Source organism: Pleurodeles waltl, chromosome 8, assembly GCF_031143425.1.
Source record: "Pleurodeles waltl isolate 20211129_DDA chromosome 8, aPleWal1.hap1.20221129, whole genome shotgun sequence".
Taxonomy (NCBI): Eukaryota; Metazoa; Chordata; class Amphibia; order Caudata; family Salamandridae; genus Pleurodeles; species Pleurodeles waltl.
This window is the reverse complement of record NC_090447.1, coordinates 1,434,287,735-1,434,306,815: the sequence shown is the minus strand read 5'-3', so window position 1 is coordinate 1,434,306,815 and position 19,081 is coordinate 1,434,287,735. Positions and strand designations below refer to the sequence as shown.

General features: G+C 43.8%; 1 protein-coding gene across 4 annotated transcripts in view; it reads right to left on the bottom strand.

Moving 5' to 3' along the window:
* SH3BGR (SH3 domain binding glutamate rich protein) overlaps positions 1–19,081 on the bottom strand; it is a 204,896-nt gene that overhangs the window by 105,537 nt on the left and 80,278 nt on the right. For all 4 annotated transcript variants that reach the window (XM_069202578.1, XM_069202581.1, XM_069202579.1 and 1 more), the window contains exon 2: positions 9,253–9,438. In XM_069202578.1, the coding sequence (XP_069058679.1) occupies positions 9,253–9,438 (186 nt within the window). The remainder of the gene's footprint in view (positions 1–9,252; positions 9,439–19,081) is intronic.

Genomic DNA, 19,081 nt, shown 5'->3' with positions numbered 1-19,081 from the left:
GTAATGCCGACATGAAACTTGCTGTTTCAAGAATGTGAGGGGAAGTATGAGTTTTAGTCTTTTGTGGCATAATATAGTTTAATGGGCTAAAAACTGTTAACGAGATAGGGCCCTACAGAAATCCACATTCCCTTTTAATAAATCGCTCCTTAGCCTATCCAATCTCTGTTGCTTCATACCGCCATAATTTTAAAATAGCAACATTTTGGTAGACATAAAATATGTATATATTTTTTTATCTTCCTGTGAAATGCATGGGGATAGATTTTTGTAGAAGTGCAGGATTATATTTACAGGCAGATCTCATATTTAAAAGGAACAGCTTTGTGCTCCTATGGGTAGTGAGACCCCTTTAAACGAGTTGCTGGTTGGACATTTCCTTTTTCTTTTCACTACCTAAATTTCCTCTTGACAGTTGATGCATCCCTCTGCATGAATATGCACTGGCATCAAAATAATTTTTTTTGTGAGTTAAATATAAATAAATGATAAAACATGTTCACAAAATATATCTAGTGTGTGTGTGTGTGTATATATATATATATATATATATATATATATATATATATATATATATACATATATAAATAGAAACATGTTTTAAAATAAGTAGCCTGATTCTGATGGAACAATGAGGCACCTATATTAAAACAGTACAAATGTCAAGGACTACACAATTTCTACAAAGTGGGAACACTTTCAATATATAAGACTACTAGATAGAAAGGAATGTTTTTTCAACTTCATTTAACTTGGGAACTTGCAGCAGCAAAGAAGAGAACCATTTTAATGAACATATGAAGGTTTCTGCATAGGAAAGAGAATGATTCTAAACTTTCTTCTCCAGCAGCATTTTTCCCACTCTCTCGGTGTCTTAGGCAGCTGTTAGAGGAAGAATGCATTGATAAGAGGGTTTTTCTTCAAATGAGGACAAACACCAGATAATAGTTATGAATCTCCTGTGTAAACATCAACGTGCTAGGAGCCAATCAAAAAGCAGCACTTTGATGAAAACAGCTGTCTAATTTACAATGTCAAATACTATATTGTAAACAGTACATTCACCTGTAATGGTAAACGTGCAAGAAAGCCAACACAATCTACTAAATTAATACAGACTGAATTGTGGATATGTGAATAACATATTTTTATATGTTATAACTAGTGAATGATACGTTAGTATGAAAGCTCTCAAAAACATTTGCAATGTCCCCACAGTGAATGTCCCCTGCCACCCGTCCCTGCTGCACAGTCTCTGCACCCCAGACCCTCACTTGCACAACCTGTGCACCCATCCCAGTTGCACACAGCTTTCTGCAGGTAGCCTGGGCTGGTGGCCTAGCACTGCTCCCACCTCATGTGTGCATGACATTCAGCCATTCACGGCATGCTTAAGCAAAGGTTTATATTACGTATTCTTCCCTATGCCTAATCTCGTTTGTGATCCTTTTCACTTCATAACCTTAAACAGTAAAATCCTCCCCATTTTCTGCCCACGTTGCCTGCACTCTTTTCACTCTCTCCCAAAAGAATAAATCCTATGTCCATGCTTCCCAAACCCTCTTTTTAGAACGACAGACTTTTGTGACTCACATAGCTTTAATGGATATGAAGTGGGTCATTTTTTAATGTAACTTAAGCATCATGCAGTAGCACACTGCCATTTACAGATAGCTAATTTTCCATTGAGAAGGCTACTAAATTTACACAGACACAGTTTTACTAATAAAACTATACTGTACACAAATGATAATGTGTGAAAATCTGGTTTCAGTGAATATTTATTGTAGGAAGCTGGCTCTGTATATACTATATCAAAGAGATATAGTGTACACAGAGTCCAGGAGTTCCCCAGAGGCTTGGCAGAGGCTAAAGTAGATAATACTAATGCCCTTTTTAGTGGTAGTGTGGTTGAGCAGTTAGGCTTATCAGAGGGTATTGCAAATAATTTGTTGTACACACACAGATGGTTTTTATATATCAAAAATATATTTTCAAAATTTATTTTTGGAACCGCAAGATTCAAGTTGCAGGTAAGTACCTTAAAAGTTTTGTATTCCACACAGGTATCAACAGTACTTCGACATAGGTAAGTGTTAGAAATGGGGTCTTTGGTTGGCAGTCAGGTTCCCCCTGTCCAAGCAAGGACCCTCACTCTAGTCAGGGTAAAAGAGAATCACCCTCGGCTAACCCCCGCTCACCCCCTTGGCACGAGCAGGCAGTCTTAACTTCAGAGCGCTAGGAGTAAAGTATTTGTACCAACACACACAGTAACCTAATGAAAACACTACAAAATGACACAACACCGGTTTAGAAAAATAGAGAATATTTATCTAAACAAAACAAGACCAAAACGAAAAAACTCCAAATTACACAAGTCAAGTTATTAATTAAAAAGCAAAAAGAATCTTCATGACCTTCTAAACACAACGCTAACGCTGTTTGTATGAAAATGTACCTGGGTCGCATCAAAATAACCTGCACGGGCGAGTGTGCGTCAAAAAAGGTAAGCGGTGCGTCGATTTCTCACCCGCAAGCGAAGTCGTGCATTGTTTCTCCTTCTCCGGTCCAATCGGCATGCGTCGTTTCTTTCCCCGCAGGAGAGAGCTGTGTCGATCCGGACAAGGCACCTCAGGTCCGGGCAGACTTGCTTTGTTTTTCCGCATCCAGCGATGTTGCGTCGTTGCAGCCTCCATCCAGCGATGCGGAGCGCTGTTTCTCCAGCCGCGTGGGTCGATTTCACAGCCGCGCTGCAAGCGCTGCATCGATTTCAGCTGCGGAGCCGGCAGCGCGTCGTTCTTTTAGCCGCTCTCGGAGGTTGCATCGGAAATTTCCCCACACGGCGATCTGTGCGTGGATTTCCAACCTTCACCAACTTCTCCTGACAAGGCCCCAGGAACTGGATAGGGCACCACTTGGCAGGGCAGGAGTCTCAGCAGAGGCTCCTGGTGCTGGCAGAGAGAATTCTTTGCTGTCCCTGAGACTTCAACAACAGGAGGCAAGCTCAGTTTCAAGCCCTTGTAGAGTTCTTCGCAAGCAGGAAGGCACACAAAGTCCAGTATTTGTCCTCTTGCACAGGCAGAAGCAGCAACTGCTGGATAGCTCCACAAAGCACAGTTGCAGGCAGAGCAGCTCTTCTTCCTCAGCTCTTCAGTTCTTCTCCAGGCAGAGGTTCCTCTTGGTTTCCAGAAGTGATCTAAAGTCTGTGGTTTTGGGTGCCCTTCTTATACCCATTTTGCCCTTTGAAGTAGGCTTGCTTCAAAGAAAAGTCTCTCTTGTTTGTGAAATCCTGCCTTGCTCAGGCCAGGCCCCAGACACACACCAAGGGGCTGGAGACTGCATTGTGTGAGGGCAGGCACAGCCCTTTCAGGTGTGAGTGACCACTTCCCCCCCTCCCTCCTAGCACAGATGGCTCATCAGGATATGCAGGCTACACCCCAGCTCCCTTTGTGTCACTGTCTAGAGAGAGGTGCAAACAACCCAACTGTCAAACTGACCCAGACAGGGAATCCACAAACAGGCAGAGTCACAGAAATGGTTTAAGAAAGAAAATGCCCCCTTTCTAAAAGTGGCATTTTCAAACACACAATCTGAAAATCAACTTTACTGAAAGATGTATTTTTAAATTGTGCACTCAGAGACCCCAAACTCCCCAAAGGGAATCTACACTTTAATCATATTCAAAGGCAGCCCCCATGTTAACCTATGAGAGGGATAGGCCTTGCAACAGTGAAAAACAAATTTGGCAGCTTTTCACTGTCAGGACACATAAAACACATTAGTATGTGTCCTACCTTAAACATACACTGCACCCTGTCCATGGGGCTACCTAGGGCCTACATTAGGGGTGTCTTACATGTAAGAAAAGGGAGGGTGTAGGCCTGCAAGTGGGTACACTTGCCAAGTCGAATTGGCAGTTTAAAACTGCACACACAGACACTGCAGTGGCAGGTCTGAGACATGATTACAGGGCTACTAAAGTGGGTAGCACAACTACTGCTGCAGGCCCACTAGTAGCATTTGATTTACAGGCCCTGGGCACCTCTAGTGCACTTTACTAGGGACTTACTAGTAAATCAAATATGCCAATCATGGATAAACCAATCAACAATACAATTTACACAGAGAGCATATGCACTTTCGCACTGGTTAGCAGTGGTAAAGTGCTCAGAGTTCAAAAGCCAACAGCAACAGGTCAGAAAAAAAATAGGAGGCAGGAGGCAAAAAGATTGGGGATGAAACTGCATAAGGGAAAATTCCAACAGTAAGTAATACAATTCTTGAATTACTGGCAATAATCTGTTTTAAAAATGGACAGTGCAATTTTCAGAAACAGTTCCTGGGGGAAGAAATGTTAGATCGGTTTACAGGTAAGTACAAAACTTACAGTTTCAGTCTCTGGGTTTTAGGAAGTCCACTGGTTGGGGTTCAAGTTAATCCCAAACACCCACCACCAGCAACACGGGCCGGCCAGGTGCAGTGGTCAAAGATGAGCAAATTTAATGTGGGCTCCTATGGAGACAGGGGGTACTCGGAATCAGGTCGGCCTGCAGGTAAGTACCCGCGACTCGCAAGGCAGACCAGGAGGGATTAGAAGAGCACTGGAGGGGTCACAAGTAGGCACCAAACACACACCCTCAGAGGCATAGGGGCAGCCGGGTGCAGGGTGCAAACAGGACGACGGGCTTCCAATGCTGGTCTATAAGGGGACCCTGGGGGTCACTCAGAGGCTGCAGGCAAGGCCCAGGGGGTTGTCTCGGGCACACCACCGGTGGGACAGGGAGGAGGGTCACCTGCTGAACGTAGATGCACTCGATGTCGGTTTCTTTAAAGCCTGGAGGCTGCTGGTGCCATGTGTCTTTAGGCATCGGTTATCTTCGTCCGGAGCTTCGTGGTCAGGGGGGATCCTCGGGATTTACTCTGCAGGCATCGTCCTGGAGGAGGGGAGACGTCGACCCAGGGTGGGCACTTGCTCGCAATCGCCTGGGGAGCCTCTCTTGCTGGGTGGACCACCTGGACATGGGCCGTGGGTGTCAGGTGCACAGGAGTCAGGACTCACGCATCCGAAGTGAGGTGGGAGTCCTTGGTTGTAGGTTTTCCTAGACAGAGCTGCTGTCCTCTGGAGTTCTTGGTCCTTTTGGGTGCAGGGCAGTCCTCTGGAGTTGGCATAGGTCGATGGTCCCGCTGGACGCGTCGCTGGTCTTTTGCAGGTTCTTCGAAGCAGGAGACAGGTCGGTAGGGCTGGGGCCAAAGCAGTTGTCATCTTCCTTCTTTGTATACTAAGCAAAACAAATAGTGGAGCACTCATGTATATAAATTCCTACATTTTAACAAGATCAGTTTTAAATCAACTATTCATGTAATCAAATTGTCCATTTATAAATTACTTTTACACAAAAATAGAAATGGGTATGTGGCTACTTAAGTCAAGTACATCATTTATTAAACACAGACATGGATCCATAACAACATACATTGATTATCTTACAATCCAAAAAATAATATTAAAAAATATACAAATGTTTTAACCAGAAAAAATTTAATCGCCACAAATTATGATGAATAAATATCAAAAAGTCTGCTAAAAACAATCTTCACAAATGTTGACAGGATTCAGTCAATAGAATTGACAGGATTCAGCCGACACGTGTTTTGTCCTGTTCTAGGACTTACTCAAGGCTCTCTTAGCATGTTTTATAATCCACTGTCTTCTATAATGATACTGGTAATCTTCTAATTGATTAACAAATATAAGCACCCTTTGTCAACAATCTTGGTCCAAAGCATCACTGTGTCTGGAAACTTCCATTTCGGGTATAGCCGCTTTATTACTCGAAAAGATATATAAATGACCCCTTTCTGTTCGGCAGAATTCCGAGCAGATCTCATGGACGCATCGTATGCGCTCGAACGCCGAGTATATCTTTTCAAGTAATAAAGTGGCTATACCCAAAATGGAAGTTTCCAGACACAATGATGCTTTGGACCAAGATTGTTGACAAAGGGTGCTTATATTTGTTAATCAAATAGAAGATTACCAGTATCATTATAGAAGACAGTGGATTATAAGACATACTAAGAGAGCCTTGAGAAAGTCCTAGAACAGGACGAAACACATGTCGGCTGAATCCCGTCAACTCTATTTATTGACTGAATCCTGTCAACATTTGTGAAGATTGTCTTTAGCAGAATTTTGGATATTTATTCATCATAATTTGTGACGATTACATTTTTTCTGTTTAAAACATTTGTATATTTTTCAATATTCTTTTTTGGATTGTAAGATAATCAATGTATGTTGTTATGGATACATGTCTGTGTTTAATAAATGATGTACTTGACTTAAGTAGCCACATACCCGTTTCTATTTTTGTATAAAAGTAATTTATAAATGGACAATTTGATTACATGAATAGTTGATTTAAAACTGATCTTGTTAAAATTTAGGAATTTATATACATGAGTGCTCCACTATTTGTTTTGCTTAGTATACAAATAACTGGTTTACATGCTTTTTATCCCAGTGTATGTGCTTTGGCAACAGGCAAATGTTTAGTGTTTGAGCACTGGATATTCAGACATTCACACTAACAGGAATGTGCAGCTAAAATATGTTCATTGTTGCCTTAACTTGCAGTCATCTTCCTTCTTCTCTGCTGGTGGTTTCAGCTTAGAAGTCCTTCTTCTTCTTGTAGGTCACCAGGAATCTGGTGAATTGGGTTCAGAGAAGCCCTTAAATACAAGATTTAGGGGCGTTACAGGGGTCAGAAGGCAGTAGCCAATGGCTACTGACCCTGAGGGTGGCTACAGCCTCCTTGTGTTCACTCCCTTCCTATCCCTATTGGTCCCTGTCCTCCAAACTAAGATGGAGGATTCTGCAGGGAGGGGGTCACTTCAGCTCTGGACACCTTAGGGGTAGTCCCAGCTGAAGTGGTCACTCCTCCTTGTTTTTCTTAAGTTTCCCGTCGAACTGGTTGCCAAAAGTGGGGGCTTGTCCCGGGGGCAGGCATCTCCACTAGCTGGAGTGCCCTGGCACACTGTAACACGAGGCTTGAGCCTTTGAGGCTCACAGCCAGGTGTTACAGTTCCTGTAGGGGGGAGGTGTGAAGCACCTCCACCCAAAGCCGGCTTTGTTTCTGGTCTCAGAGAGCACAAAGACCCTCACCCCATGGGGTCAGAAACTCATCTGCTAGTGGCAGGCTGGCACAGACCAGTCAGTCCTACACTAGAGGATTGTGTAAAACTTCAGGGGTCATCTCTAAGATGCCCTCTGTGTGCATGTTTTAATAAATCCCACACTGGCATCAGAGGGAGTTTATTGTGCTGAGACGTTTGATACCAAACTTCCCAGGGTTCAGCAAAGCCATTATGGAACTGTGGAGTTCATAATGACAAACTCCCAGACCATATGCTTAATATGGCCACACTGCACCAACAATGTCTATTCCCTCACCTGTGGTATAGTGCACCCTGCCTTGGGGCTGTAAGGCCTGCTAGAAGGGTGACTTACCTATGCCACAGGCAGCGGTTTGTGGGCATGGCACCTTGAGGAAGATGCCATGTTGCCCTTTTCTCCCCACCAACATACACAATCTCAATGGCAGTGTGCATGTGTTAGGTGAGGGGTCCCACTGGGTGGCACAACACATGCTGCAGCCCTTAGGGACCCTCCCTGGTCACAGGGCCCTTGGTACCACTGGTACCTTTTACAAGGAACTTATCTGTGTGCCAGAGGTGTGCCAATTATGGAAACAATGGTACATTGTTAGGGACAGAACACTGGTGCTGGGGCCTGGTTAGCAGGATCCCAGCACACTCTCAGTCAAGTCAGCATCAATATCAGGCAAAAAGTGGGGTTTCCTACATTTATCATTTGTTCATCACCAATCAAACCTTGATTTGTTTTGATTCTATCAAAACCTTTGTTTCCATCACACTTCTGAATTACAAAGAAATGTACTTCATGTTTGCTTTCCTAACTGCTGAATGTGTACAGTTCATGTACAGGTATTTGCATTTTGTTGTGTTTTACAAATAACAACATCCTACAGCCATTCCTATCACACTACCTCTACCCCAGCAAGACTGTTGCATATTAATTCTACACCAATCCTTAAGTTAAAAATATAAGCAATAGTCTGACATTTGACCTCTGTATTTAAAATGCAGCAAATGTGAAAAGTTGAAAACAGAGTTTAAAGCCATGCTTTTTCATTTTATGGACTTTCACGACCACCAAAAATTGCCTTATGACCCACCAATGGATCACAGCCCACAGTTTGGGAAACGCTGCCGTATCTTTCCATGCACTTGTAAGCTATCCTGTTGTTGCGCTTTCTTGTACGTTTATTCATTCTATAATTGTAATAAATCGAACATTTAAGGAGGGAGAGGTACCTCTGTGGGCTTGAACTCAAGCTGTTGGTAACTGGTATTTTCTTGAAAAGCACTAAAAAACAAGGCCAAAAGTGAATTTGCATTCTCAGCAAACAAAACAAGAGATTTCTGATTGACAAAAAGAAAGTGACCAAAGTTATAGTGTCCAGGTAATGCTGACAACGAGGATCCAGTAACATTTGACAGAGGGCAAAGTACACAGATGGATATCAGTTACAGCTCCAACTACTGTCCAAAGTCAATGCTGCAACAGGTACCACCTCAGAAAAAAGAAAAGGAGTAACCAGTACATTTGCACTTGCTCAGATGTGTTTGTGATCGAAAATAGAGAAGTGAAGTGTATATTTTCAAATGCAGAAATTTAATTCAAAAAATATTTCAGGATTGTACCTGAAAAGCTGCGACTAAAGCCTAGAAAACGTTTGTAAATCTCAAAAAGTCATAATCTGCCCTCATTTAAAACAGTAAACCTACAGGTTCACATTTGTAACTTATTTAACTTTTTTTGAGACAGTAGTCATAGTGTTTGACTTGAAGCGGGGTAGGTCCCTTAGGACCTGGAATATGGCCAAAATGTATATATTCTGCAGAACTGAATAAAATATAGAGTAACTGCATTTATAAATAGTGGCTCAGTATTACGCTTTTCAGATAAAATATCTCATAATATATGGTAGCAAATTATTCTAGATCAGGTCCACAAGTGGTTCATTTGTTAAACAAAGACTGTGAAATCAGCTAGCACAAGGTCAGATAGTAATGCGAAAAATATTAGTGGTAAACTGTTGTGGACCCCCAACCGATCACACAACAGAGCACTAACAGTCATTGGTTTTTACATGTAGCTTATCTTACCCCACAATACTGTTCTTCATTGAAGATCTGAGGAGGGAGGGGGATTCCATTCTGTGGTTTCTTCTCTCCGGGTACATTATCTCGCATCCATTTCCGATTGTCTTCATTACAGGCTATATCTCTCTCTTCATAGTCAATTCTGTTGGCTTTTAAAAAGCCCACCACCTCTTGCTGTTTCTTCTTAATCTGGTACATAGAAAAAAGATTACTCTGAGTCAAGAGGAAATTTATTTCATTCCAATATGCACTGTGACAACACAGGGTTTGGGATGTTGAACCACTCTAATAATCTTACATGCTCATTGATCCGGGCAACACATACTCTTCTCAATTAATGTTTTTCATTAACTACCCCAATAGTTAATTCTCTTAGATCCCATCTAATGCAATGCCCTTTACCCTGATTACACTTTTTCCTATTGATCGCCCAATATGGCATCTTCAGAGCTACCTCAATGCTAATATTGCTACAATGTGCCTCCATCTAAACCTCCATCTAAACTCAACAAATATATACAGTGACTAAAAGGAGCAACCTCTGCTTGCTACCTACAGAAACCTCTCTCAGAGTAGAGAACACTCATTTAGATACAAAAAACCCTAACTGGAAAACTAGGGCTGACCTCATTTTGATTTTTGTTTGGTTTCTTAACCTATTTATTTTTGCATTACTCAAAGGAACAGTCAACACAAACTACGAAAAAAATATAAAACGCACATACACACACAAATCCATTATTTTGCTGTTGAAATACCCATTTGCACTATCCACTCCTATTCACTTTATTGACATTCCCTCCAACCTTTCACAATTAATAGTGGACAAAATTCAAAAGAATTTCAAAAACGATTTAGCTAAAAGCTTTGGCAGGCCTTTCCTACAGGTGTTGAGGCAGTGGCTGGTTTCTGGTAATTCTTTTTGATGGGTGTTGTCAGCTGATCTTAAATTGATAGCTAAGGCTCGCTTAGTATACCTGTCTCTTCAATGGTAGTTTGGTCGAACAGTCTAAGGTGGAGGTACGTGTTTGAGTACAGTTAAAGCATTGCACAGTAATCACAGATAAAAAAGGATATTATCCAATGTTATATCCTTCAAACATGAACAATACACACTAAAATGTATTTTTACAAATATGAACACAACTATATATTTTAGCCAATTCAGAAACTGAAGTTTGACCCAAATGTGCAGAAGTGCTTAAAACTAAGTAACTGTTAGATACATTATCATTCAGTAGGGCTCATTTTTAGTCAGTGTGTCGGATTACAAAGCAGCACAATCCTCAAACCATTTTGGGTCCTTGTAAAATGGCTGCACTTCTAAGTGTGTAGTCCTTCTCAATGCATTCAAAGGGCAGGGAGATGTAACAATGTATCACAGTCTGTCTGAGTTTTCTGCTAGTTCCCAATATGGACTCACCATAGTGGCAACATAGTTCAGCAGGGTCTACTAAAGCTAACTATCCTAGCAAAACAACCACTCAAATGGATTTAGGTAAAGTAAGAATATATGTGCTTTTGGTTGACACAAAAGTGCTCTTGAGACAGCCACACTGAGCTGGACATTGCCTCTCCCCTCCCTGCTATCTGGACAAACAGCACTTTTAAATGACTTCATATACCCCACTAGCCCCCGCATGAAGCACCACAAACGCTGGCTTTTAGCCACCGCATTGACCTCAGCAAAGTTGTGTATCTTGAGACACTGGCACTCCCTACCCACACAGAATGGCTTACGGCAATGTTTCAGACAGCGGATCATTTACATGCTTGCCGATAAGCTAGACATTTACCAGGATGTTTGGGCGCTGTTCCTGGCTGACGAATCCTGATGGGGACGTGACGAGTCAAGGCCGCCTTGCGTCTGCAATTCTGGGCGTCACCACTTGCACCTCCCCCACCACGGGGGAGGACCACCCTAATTCATGGATTCATGGTGCCCCTTACATATGGATGCACATTCTCGCAATATTACCGCCTTCACTCCAACATCCCTAGCCATTGCCTCTCCCTTCCTTTCTTTTAATCCCAAGTCCACGTGAGCTGAAACGCTGGGGTAACCTCTGAGTTAACCTCCTCTCGTGTTTTTGTTTCTACTATTGTATATCTTATCCCATGGCATTGCTCAGTAGAGCCTGTACTTTGTATCTCATGTTTTTGAACTCACAATTAAAAATAAAGAATACAATAAAAAGAGTTTTCTTGGGAATTTGAAACATGGGCCTCTGCTGTGCCAGAGCTATCCAATTCCCAGGGCTTATTAAAAGGGTGCTAAATACAGTTCAGTGGATCAGTTAGGTGTACCACTGAGCCAATTTGTGATTCCAAGGAGAGCAGGGAGACGTTGAGCATCTAGAAATTGGCAGCCAAACAGGTTAGTAAAATTCACACACACTGTGCATGGTCAAGAGTTTCTAGTGCCAAGGTTTCCTAAGGTCAAGGAGCATCCACTGGACCATATCAAAGGTCAGAGTGGCAGCAAACCTTTAAACAGTGCTCATTCGGGAACTGTACATTCCAAGATGATGGTTCAAAGAGACGCATGTACACGTCAACCAAGACTACCCACCTGCTGCATGCTAGGGACTCGATTACATGAGAAGAAGAATTCACAACTCAGTCATAGGAGGAGTTATCTGCTGCATGGAGAATTACAAGAGCCACAGGTAAACCACAGATCCTGAGTTTCTCCAATTGTACATTTCACCTGCACGGGTGTGGGTAAAACAGCCTGCAAACGAGAAATATCATGCAGGAATATGATGTGGAAATAGGATCCACAATATGATCTCCCGTTTGTCAGGAGTAATTGTGCAATAGGCCAACATTCTTGATTCCCAGATTACAGTGGTATTTATGGGTATGAGATGAGTAATGTGGGTGAGGTACATGATATGTAATGTAGCCCTAGTTAGCCTTTGAAGAAAGGTGAAAATCTGGTGTGCCTTTGAGTCAGAAAATCAGTGACATAGAAACACCTGCAAGTCAAGTTGGTTCATTCGATGTGAGGAAACATGGCTGAGGCAGAAGCGGGCAACATATACTTTTTCCAATATACTCTCAGCACACCCTGGTCCATGAGCCCAGTGTTCTCCACCCGCCTTGAACAGGAGTCTGTATGGTGGGACACAAATGAGAATGCATTCATGACAGACTAACTGGTCAAGGTCACATGTGTGCCTCATTGCTGCAGAAAGATGTCCACTCTTGTGGCAGCTTACTGTTGATGAACAGGGTTGCAGGTATTCATGGCTACAGGTTTGGCTCTTCTTTGAGTCTGTCCTCCTCAAAGCTTACAGTGTTGCCTTAGCTATGGCTCTTGTTTGCAGCTGAAGGACATCTTCAGCCACTGCAGAACACGTCCTTCTCTTCCTGGAGATCACAGCTTCTGCAACAGATTTGTCATGACCAAAACACCTGGTGCCATGTGGAGAGAAAAAGCAACAGCAAGTCAAGCTTCAGGCCCTGGAAAACGCTCTCTTACTGTTGCCCTTTAACCAGAGGTGACCACTTATCCAGAATACAGGGTACCAGCAGGAAGGTAGAGAATAATCAAACATCATGGTTTGTTCATACTCAAATTACACAACCTACCAGAAGAGTGCGCTGGAAGTAAAGATGGCACACAAGGGGCAAATGTTTAGTCGGATGTGTATTATGCAACATGATTCAGATATCTTTAAAGGAAGAATGCGGATTGTTGATGAAGGGCTCAGGGGTTGTTGCTTGTTTAATGAGAGGGGGTTGGATTTTTTTTCCAGTCACAGTCCAGTCTGTTGAACACTGCAAGGTCTGAGGTGCAGATGTTGAGGCAGCTATAAGGTGAGAACAGTGAGTATGGAGTGAGGTTATTTTAGCATTTACACAGGCACATTATTGAGCTCTGGGCCCGAGGCCTGTGCCCTCTCACCTAGTTACATGTCGCTTTCATTCTTTTTATTATTTTAGCAAAGCTTCATTTTAGCGGAGATGTTTTTAATTTCTTTTATCAGTTGTCCTTTCATGCAAAATCTGTTATACATTTCTTTGCACAACATTTTCATCCTGTGCTCAACCCAAGGCTGTACATGTTATTTACCAAGCATTGTCGATCCAAAGGTAACATTGACTACCCTACACAGACAAATATGTGTTGTCAAGTCAGGGCAGTTCTGAGAACAACAGATATGTTATTATAAAAAAATCACACTGCCCACACTATCCTAGAGGGGACATTACAGGCAGTTTGCCATCTTATGCTGCACATCATTGAAGTTTCTGCTGAAACCTTTTAGTTCCTCTTCGTCTACGTGGGAGGACTCCCAGCAGACTAACAGACCTCTTCTTTACCTCTGAACACAGGGATGGGGTTGGGTTTCTTTTACGGGACCAGAAGGGCAGTTAATGGCTAATACAGCTTACTGCTCTCATGTAGAAACCTAGTAATGTAGGATGTTAGACACGCTATTATGACAATATGGAGGGATTCGTCTTGTGTTTTACTTTTGTGGTCACTGCTGCAATACCTCTGTGGTTCATTATCCTCATAATCGCAACTCATGCTTTTGTTTTGTCCTTGCATGTATGAGACTTGTATAACTGAGAGAAAGGGGTAGATCTTTTCCACCACAACTTCCCTGAGGAGTCTGAATGTCATGTGACAGGCTGCCACAAATCACTTCTACCTCTGGTACTTGTGACGTGCTGCTAGCTAGCCGGAAAGGGTTAGGCTAACAGCTGTCACACAGTGTGGAGTCACACTCAGTCCCCAATACTCGGTGGTGCTGCCATTGAAAATCCAGCAGTCTCATTACCATAACGGGAGTCTAAAACAAGTAATAGCATGTATTGCTTCCATCACCGTTTCCCCACTAAAAAGATCAGGATCACTTGCCTGTTTATCTGCATCCCTGGCAGGGGAGGCTACGAACCATTTGACATCCTTTACTTTTGCCCCATTAACTGCGGTGTATTGTTGAGGTCTACCACTTTTACAGCACACACACACCACACAGCACACCACACTGGTAGCAGACTTCCACAATACACCACAACTAATAGGGCGGAAGTAAAGGATGTTAGATGGTTGGTAGCCTCCACTGACAGTGATGCAGGAAAAAAGTCAAGTGCCCCTAATTCTAAAATCACTGCCACCGACTGGCAATCTTCCTGTGTTCTGGTGAGAAGGAGGGATGCTCCTCGACTATGAGTGTGAGTTCACTTTGGATTAACCCTCCCCAACCTCCCCCGGCCAAGGCCTTAGAACCCTAGAGCTCTGCGGGGCAACATCAATACATGTTAAGTATTCACAAGCGATTTAGAGGATTCAACGCAATTGACACAAACATGCACACAGTATATGCCTGACAAAACATACGAGATCAGGTTGGTAGCGGATTATGTAATGCAGTGATTCATTTTTACAAGCTCCAATTAAAATGTCTCCAATTCTCTATATACCGTTACCTAGAAGATGTATTGAGCTTTGTGACACAATCAAGCAAAGACTTAGAACAGTGTCTGAGCCCATGAGTGCAAACCTTTCTACACATCAACATAAGGACTACATCAGATCTACTCTAATCGACCATATAGATGCCAACGCAGGAACACATTGTTCACCTAAATTTAAAGTGAAATGAAATGATGCCAAGATAAACAACAGTTTTACATACACTCTCTATCTACATACATATTAAAAACAAAGGTGAACGTAACATTATGGTTAGGTGTTGACATAAGATTAAAATTGTATCTTTATTAACCAGAAAAACTTAAATGCAACAGTTATTTTACTGAGCTAGCTATAACCTATGCCCCAACCATGCACTGCTTATGACCTGACATATTAAATCACTCATGACATACTAAATTACATCATAATGGCATCACTGAGGACACCACTAATAACATCACAGTCACATATAGCTTAGAGCTACTGGGTGTACATGTCTGAGCCAATAGCATCAGAACAGCTTAAGACCTGGAGGCAAGTGTAATTTTGCATGCTAAAAGTTATGTGGTGCACCATCTACAAATGACTTAACTTTTGTGTGCAAGTATTACTCAATGTTAAACAAGGTAACACTAAGAGTACTTGATGTAGGTTGCAGATAATATAAGTTCTGGGTTAAAGCCAAATGTTGTTAAAAGAAATTTGCAAAAAGCCAAACCTCCTGTCCCAACAGATCACCCACCAGTGGATATATGAGCACGTGCCCACATAAAATAGTACTGACACAGCACTGCAGACATGACCGCCCTCAAGAACGCTACCCCCGAACACCACCACCTGATCCGCGCTGCCAAAAGGAACTTTTTCACCGACAGACTGGACAAAAACAGCCACAACAGCAGAGAACTTTTCAGCATCGTCAAGGAGTTCTCCAACCCCAACGCCGTCACACCCTCACAGGATTTGTGCGAATCCCTCGCCACCTTCTTCCATCGCAAGATCAGCGACCTCCACGACAGCTTCGGACACCAGACCCAACCAAACATCACCGAACCTGCACCCCCGGCCATCACCCTCAACAACTGGACCCACATCAACACTGAAGAAACCAAATCCATCATGAACTCTATCCACTCCGGCGCCCCTTCGGACCCCTGCCCTCACTTCATCTTTAATAAAGCCGACGACATCATCGCCCCGCACCTCCAGGCCGTCATCAACTCTTCTTTTTCTTCTGCTACCTTCCCCGAATGCTGGAAACACGCCGAAGTCAACGCCCTCCTAAAGAAACCTACGGCTGACCCGAGCGACCTGAAAAACTTCCGCCCCATCTCTCCCAGCCAAGGTAATAGAGAAGACCGTCAACAAACAGCTGACCACCTTCCTGGAAAACAACAACCTGCTCGACCCTTCACAAACCGGATTCCGAACCAACCACAGCACGGAAACCGCCCTCATCTCAGTCACAGACGACATCAGAACCCTGATGGACAACGGTGAAACAGTCGCCCTCATCCTCCTCGACCTCTCGGCTGCCTTCGACACCGTCTGTCACCGCACCCTAATCACCCGCCTCCGCTCCACCGGGATCCAAGGCCAGGCCCTGGACTGGATCGCCTCCTTCCTCTCACACCGTTCCCAAAGAGTTTACCTCCCACCGTTTCGCTCAGACCCCACCGAGATCATTTGCGGCGTACCTCAAGGCTCATCGCTCAGCCCGACACTCTTCAATGTCTACATGAGCCCCATCGCCAACATCGTACGCAAGCACGACATCATCATCACCTCCTACGCCGACAACACCCAACTTATACTCTCCCTCACCAAGGACCCCGCCAGCGCCAAGACCAACCTACAAGAGGGTATGAAGGACGTCGCAGATTGGATGAGGCTCAGCCGCCTAAAGCTGAACTCTGACAAAACGGAAGTCCTCATCCTCAGCAACACCCCGTCCGCCTGGGACGACTCCTGGTGGCCCGCGGCCCTCGGCACCGCACCGACCCCCACAGACCACGCCCGCAACCTCGGCTTCATCTTGGACCCTCTTCTCACCATGACCAAGCAAGTCAACGCCGTGTCCTCTGCCTGCTTCCTCACTCTCCGCATGCTCCGCAAGATCTTCCACTGGATCCCCGCCGACACTAGAAAAACTGTGACCCACGCCCTCGTCACGAGCCGCCTGGACTACGGCAACACCCTCTACGCTGGGACCACCGCCAAACTCCAAAATCGCCTGCAACGCATTCAAAACGCCTCGGCCCGCCTCATCCTCGACGTACCCCGCAACAGCCACATCTCCACACACCTGAGACACCTGCATTGGCTCCCAGTCAGCAAAAGGATCACCTTTCGACTTCTCACCCACGCACACAAAGCCCTCCACAACAAGGGACCGGAATACCTCAACCAACGCCTCAGCTTCTACTTCCCCACCAGCCTCCTCCGTTCCTCTGGCCTCGCGCTCGCTGCCGTCCCTCGCATCCACCGCTCCACGGCGGGTGGGAGGTCTTTCTCCTTCCTGGCAGCCAAGACCTGGAACTCCCTCCCCACCAGCCTCAGGACCACCCAGGACCACTCCGCATTCCGGAGACTCCTAAAAACCTGGCTTTTCGAGCAGCAGTAACCCCCTCTTTCCCCCAGCGCCTTGAGACCCGCACAGGTGAGTAGCGCGCTTTATAAATGTTAATGATTTGATTTGATTTGATTTGATTTGCAGACAAATTCTGTGTAGCGAGGATGTTTATAGGGTGTGCAGGTTTTTTTCCAGAACATCTCTGAAGACTTAGAGGCACTTCACATTCTTGAATAAAGTGTAAGGGTGCCCCACTAAGAGATGGTTTATTTCACACTGGCACTGTAAGCATGGTTCTAAGGTTGTATGTTATTGTGCCCATCTCAGGATTGTGTGCAGTGTATTTTACTAAACTACCGAGGTTTCTCCATGGGGCCTGACGGGTGTCTTTTCAGTGACACAAATACAGCTGTCAACCTCTCAACATATTGCAGGTCATGTGAAGTCTTTACAAGAGTAATCCCATTAAGGTGAATATAAAAGTGTTCACAGGTGGAGCATATTGAATAACCTCTAGTTCACAAACCCTGTAGGATGATGTCACACTGATTATATGTCATCAATGATGTCATTTAACAAGTCATAAGTGAGGTAATATGTGAGGTCATAAGCAGTACATGACTCAAGTTACAGTTCACTCAGTAATCTGTAACTGGTAAATTTCAGTGTTGTGGTGCTGCAGAAGTGGAAGATATGACAATAATATACTCATCATCTCATGCTGCACCTGTGATAGGCCTACTGGGTGATGTGCTTGGTTCTTCCTTGTTTCCACAGTTGTCTGGGGCTGTAATGTGGAACTCTCATTCCTTTTACACCAAACAGCCCCTCCAAACACCAATCCAGTAACAGTGGTTGGAAAAATCATTTGAGGCTGTTTATTAATGTTGTGGGCTTGTTTTTGAAAAGTGTTTACTGTGAGGCCAATCAAATGGCTGATTTTATTTTTTTGTCCTACCATAGGTGTTCACAGTCAAACAAGGAGCACCTTGAGATTCCCATGTGGGCTTTAATTCCTGTTCTGGGGCCCATCGGAATAACACAGGACCTGAAGCTCTAAAAAAGGTGTATTTGCTGAGAAGCGGTCACTTTATATAAACTTTGAGCCTGGAAGTTTCCTCACTGACATTTTTTTTTTATTCTGAGTTACTAGATGTTGCATTCCCCTGGTACCTGGAAATGGTACCAGGGTACCTGCTATTTACAGTAAAGCTTTTTCTGATTGGTTGCGATCATTGCCTTTATTCATCTGGAAGTATTTCTTCTTCAAACCACCTCTCTTGGTTGGTTAAAAGTTAGAAAAAAATATGTTGTTTGTCTTGTGTCTCTTAATGTTGAAGTGACCTTACAGTCTTCCATAACCAAACTTCCTTCCCAGGCCTCGAAAAATCATAGAAATGTTACTAGACCTGCATGTCCAGCATCTGTCTAGTCAGTTGAATAAACTACTCTACCTTACCATAATGCACTCAACTCATGAACGGGCCACAATTCATTATCAAATAGAAGAGTACCTTCAAATATGTGAGCTCGGGATGTGTGCTGTACAAAAGCCACTTGTGGTTGATTTAAGCTATAAGTTACTTTACATATGAGAATCTATGACGCATTGTATGCATGACAATTGACTTGCCTCTTAAATCATTCTGTGGTCCTGTCTTTCTGGCTAACCGACCCCTTGCTCCCTTTCTATCATTTGATCCCCCTACCCTCCCACTATCTATGTTTCTGCTGCTGCCCACCAGCGAGCATTATGGCTGCCTGGGTACTGCTGCTGATGTCAGAAGTCTTGATATGAGTCTCTCTTCTATCTTCACAGCAGC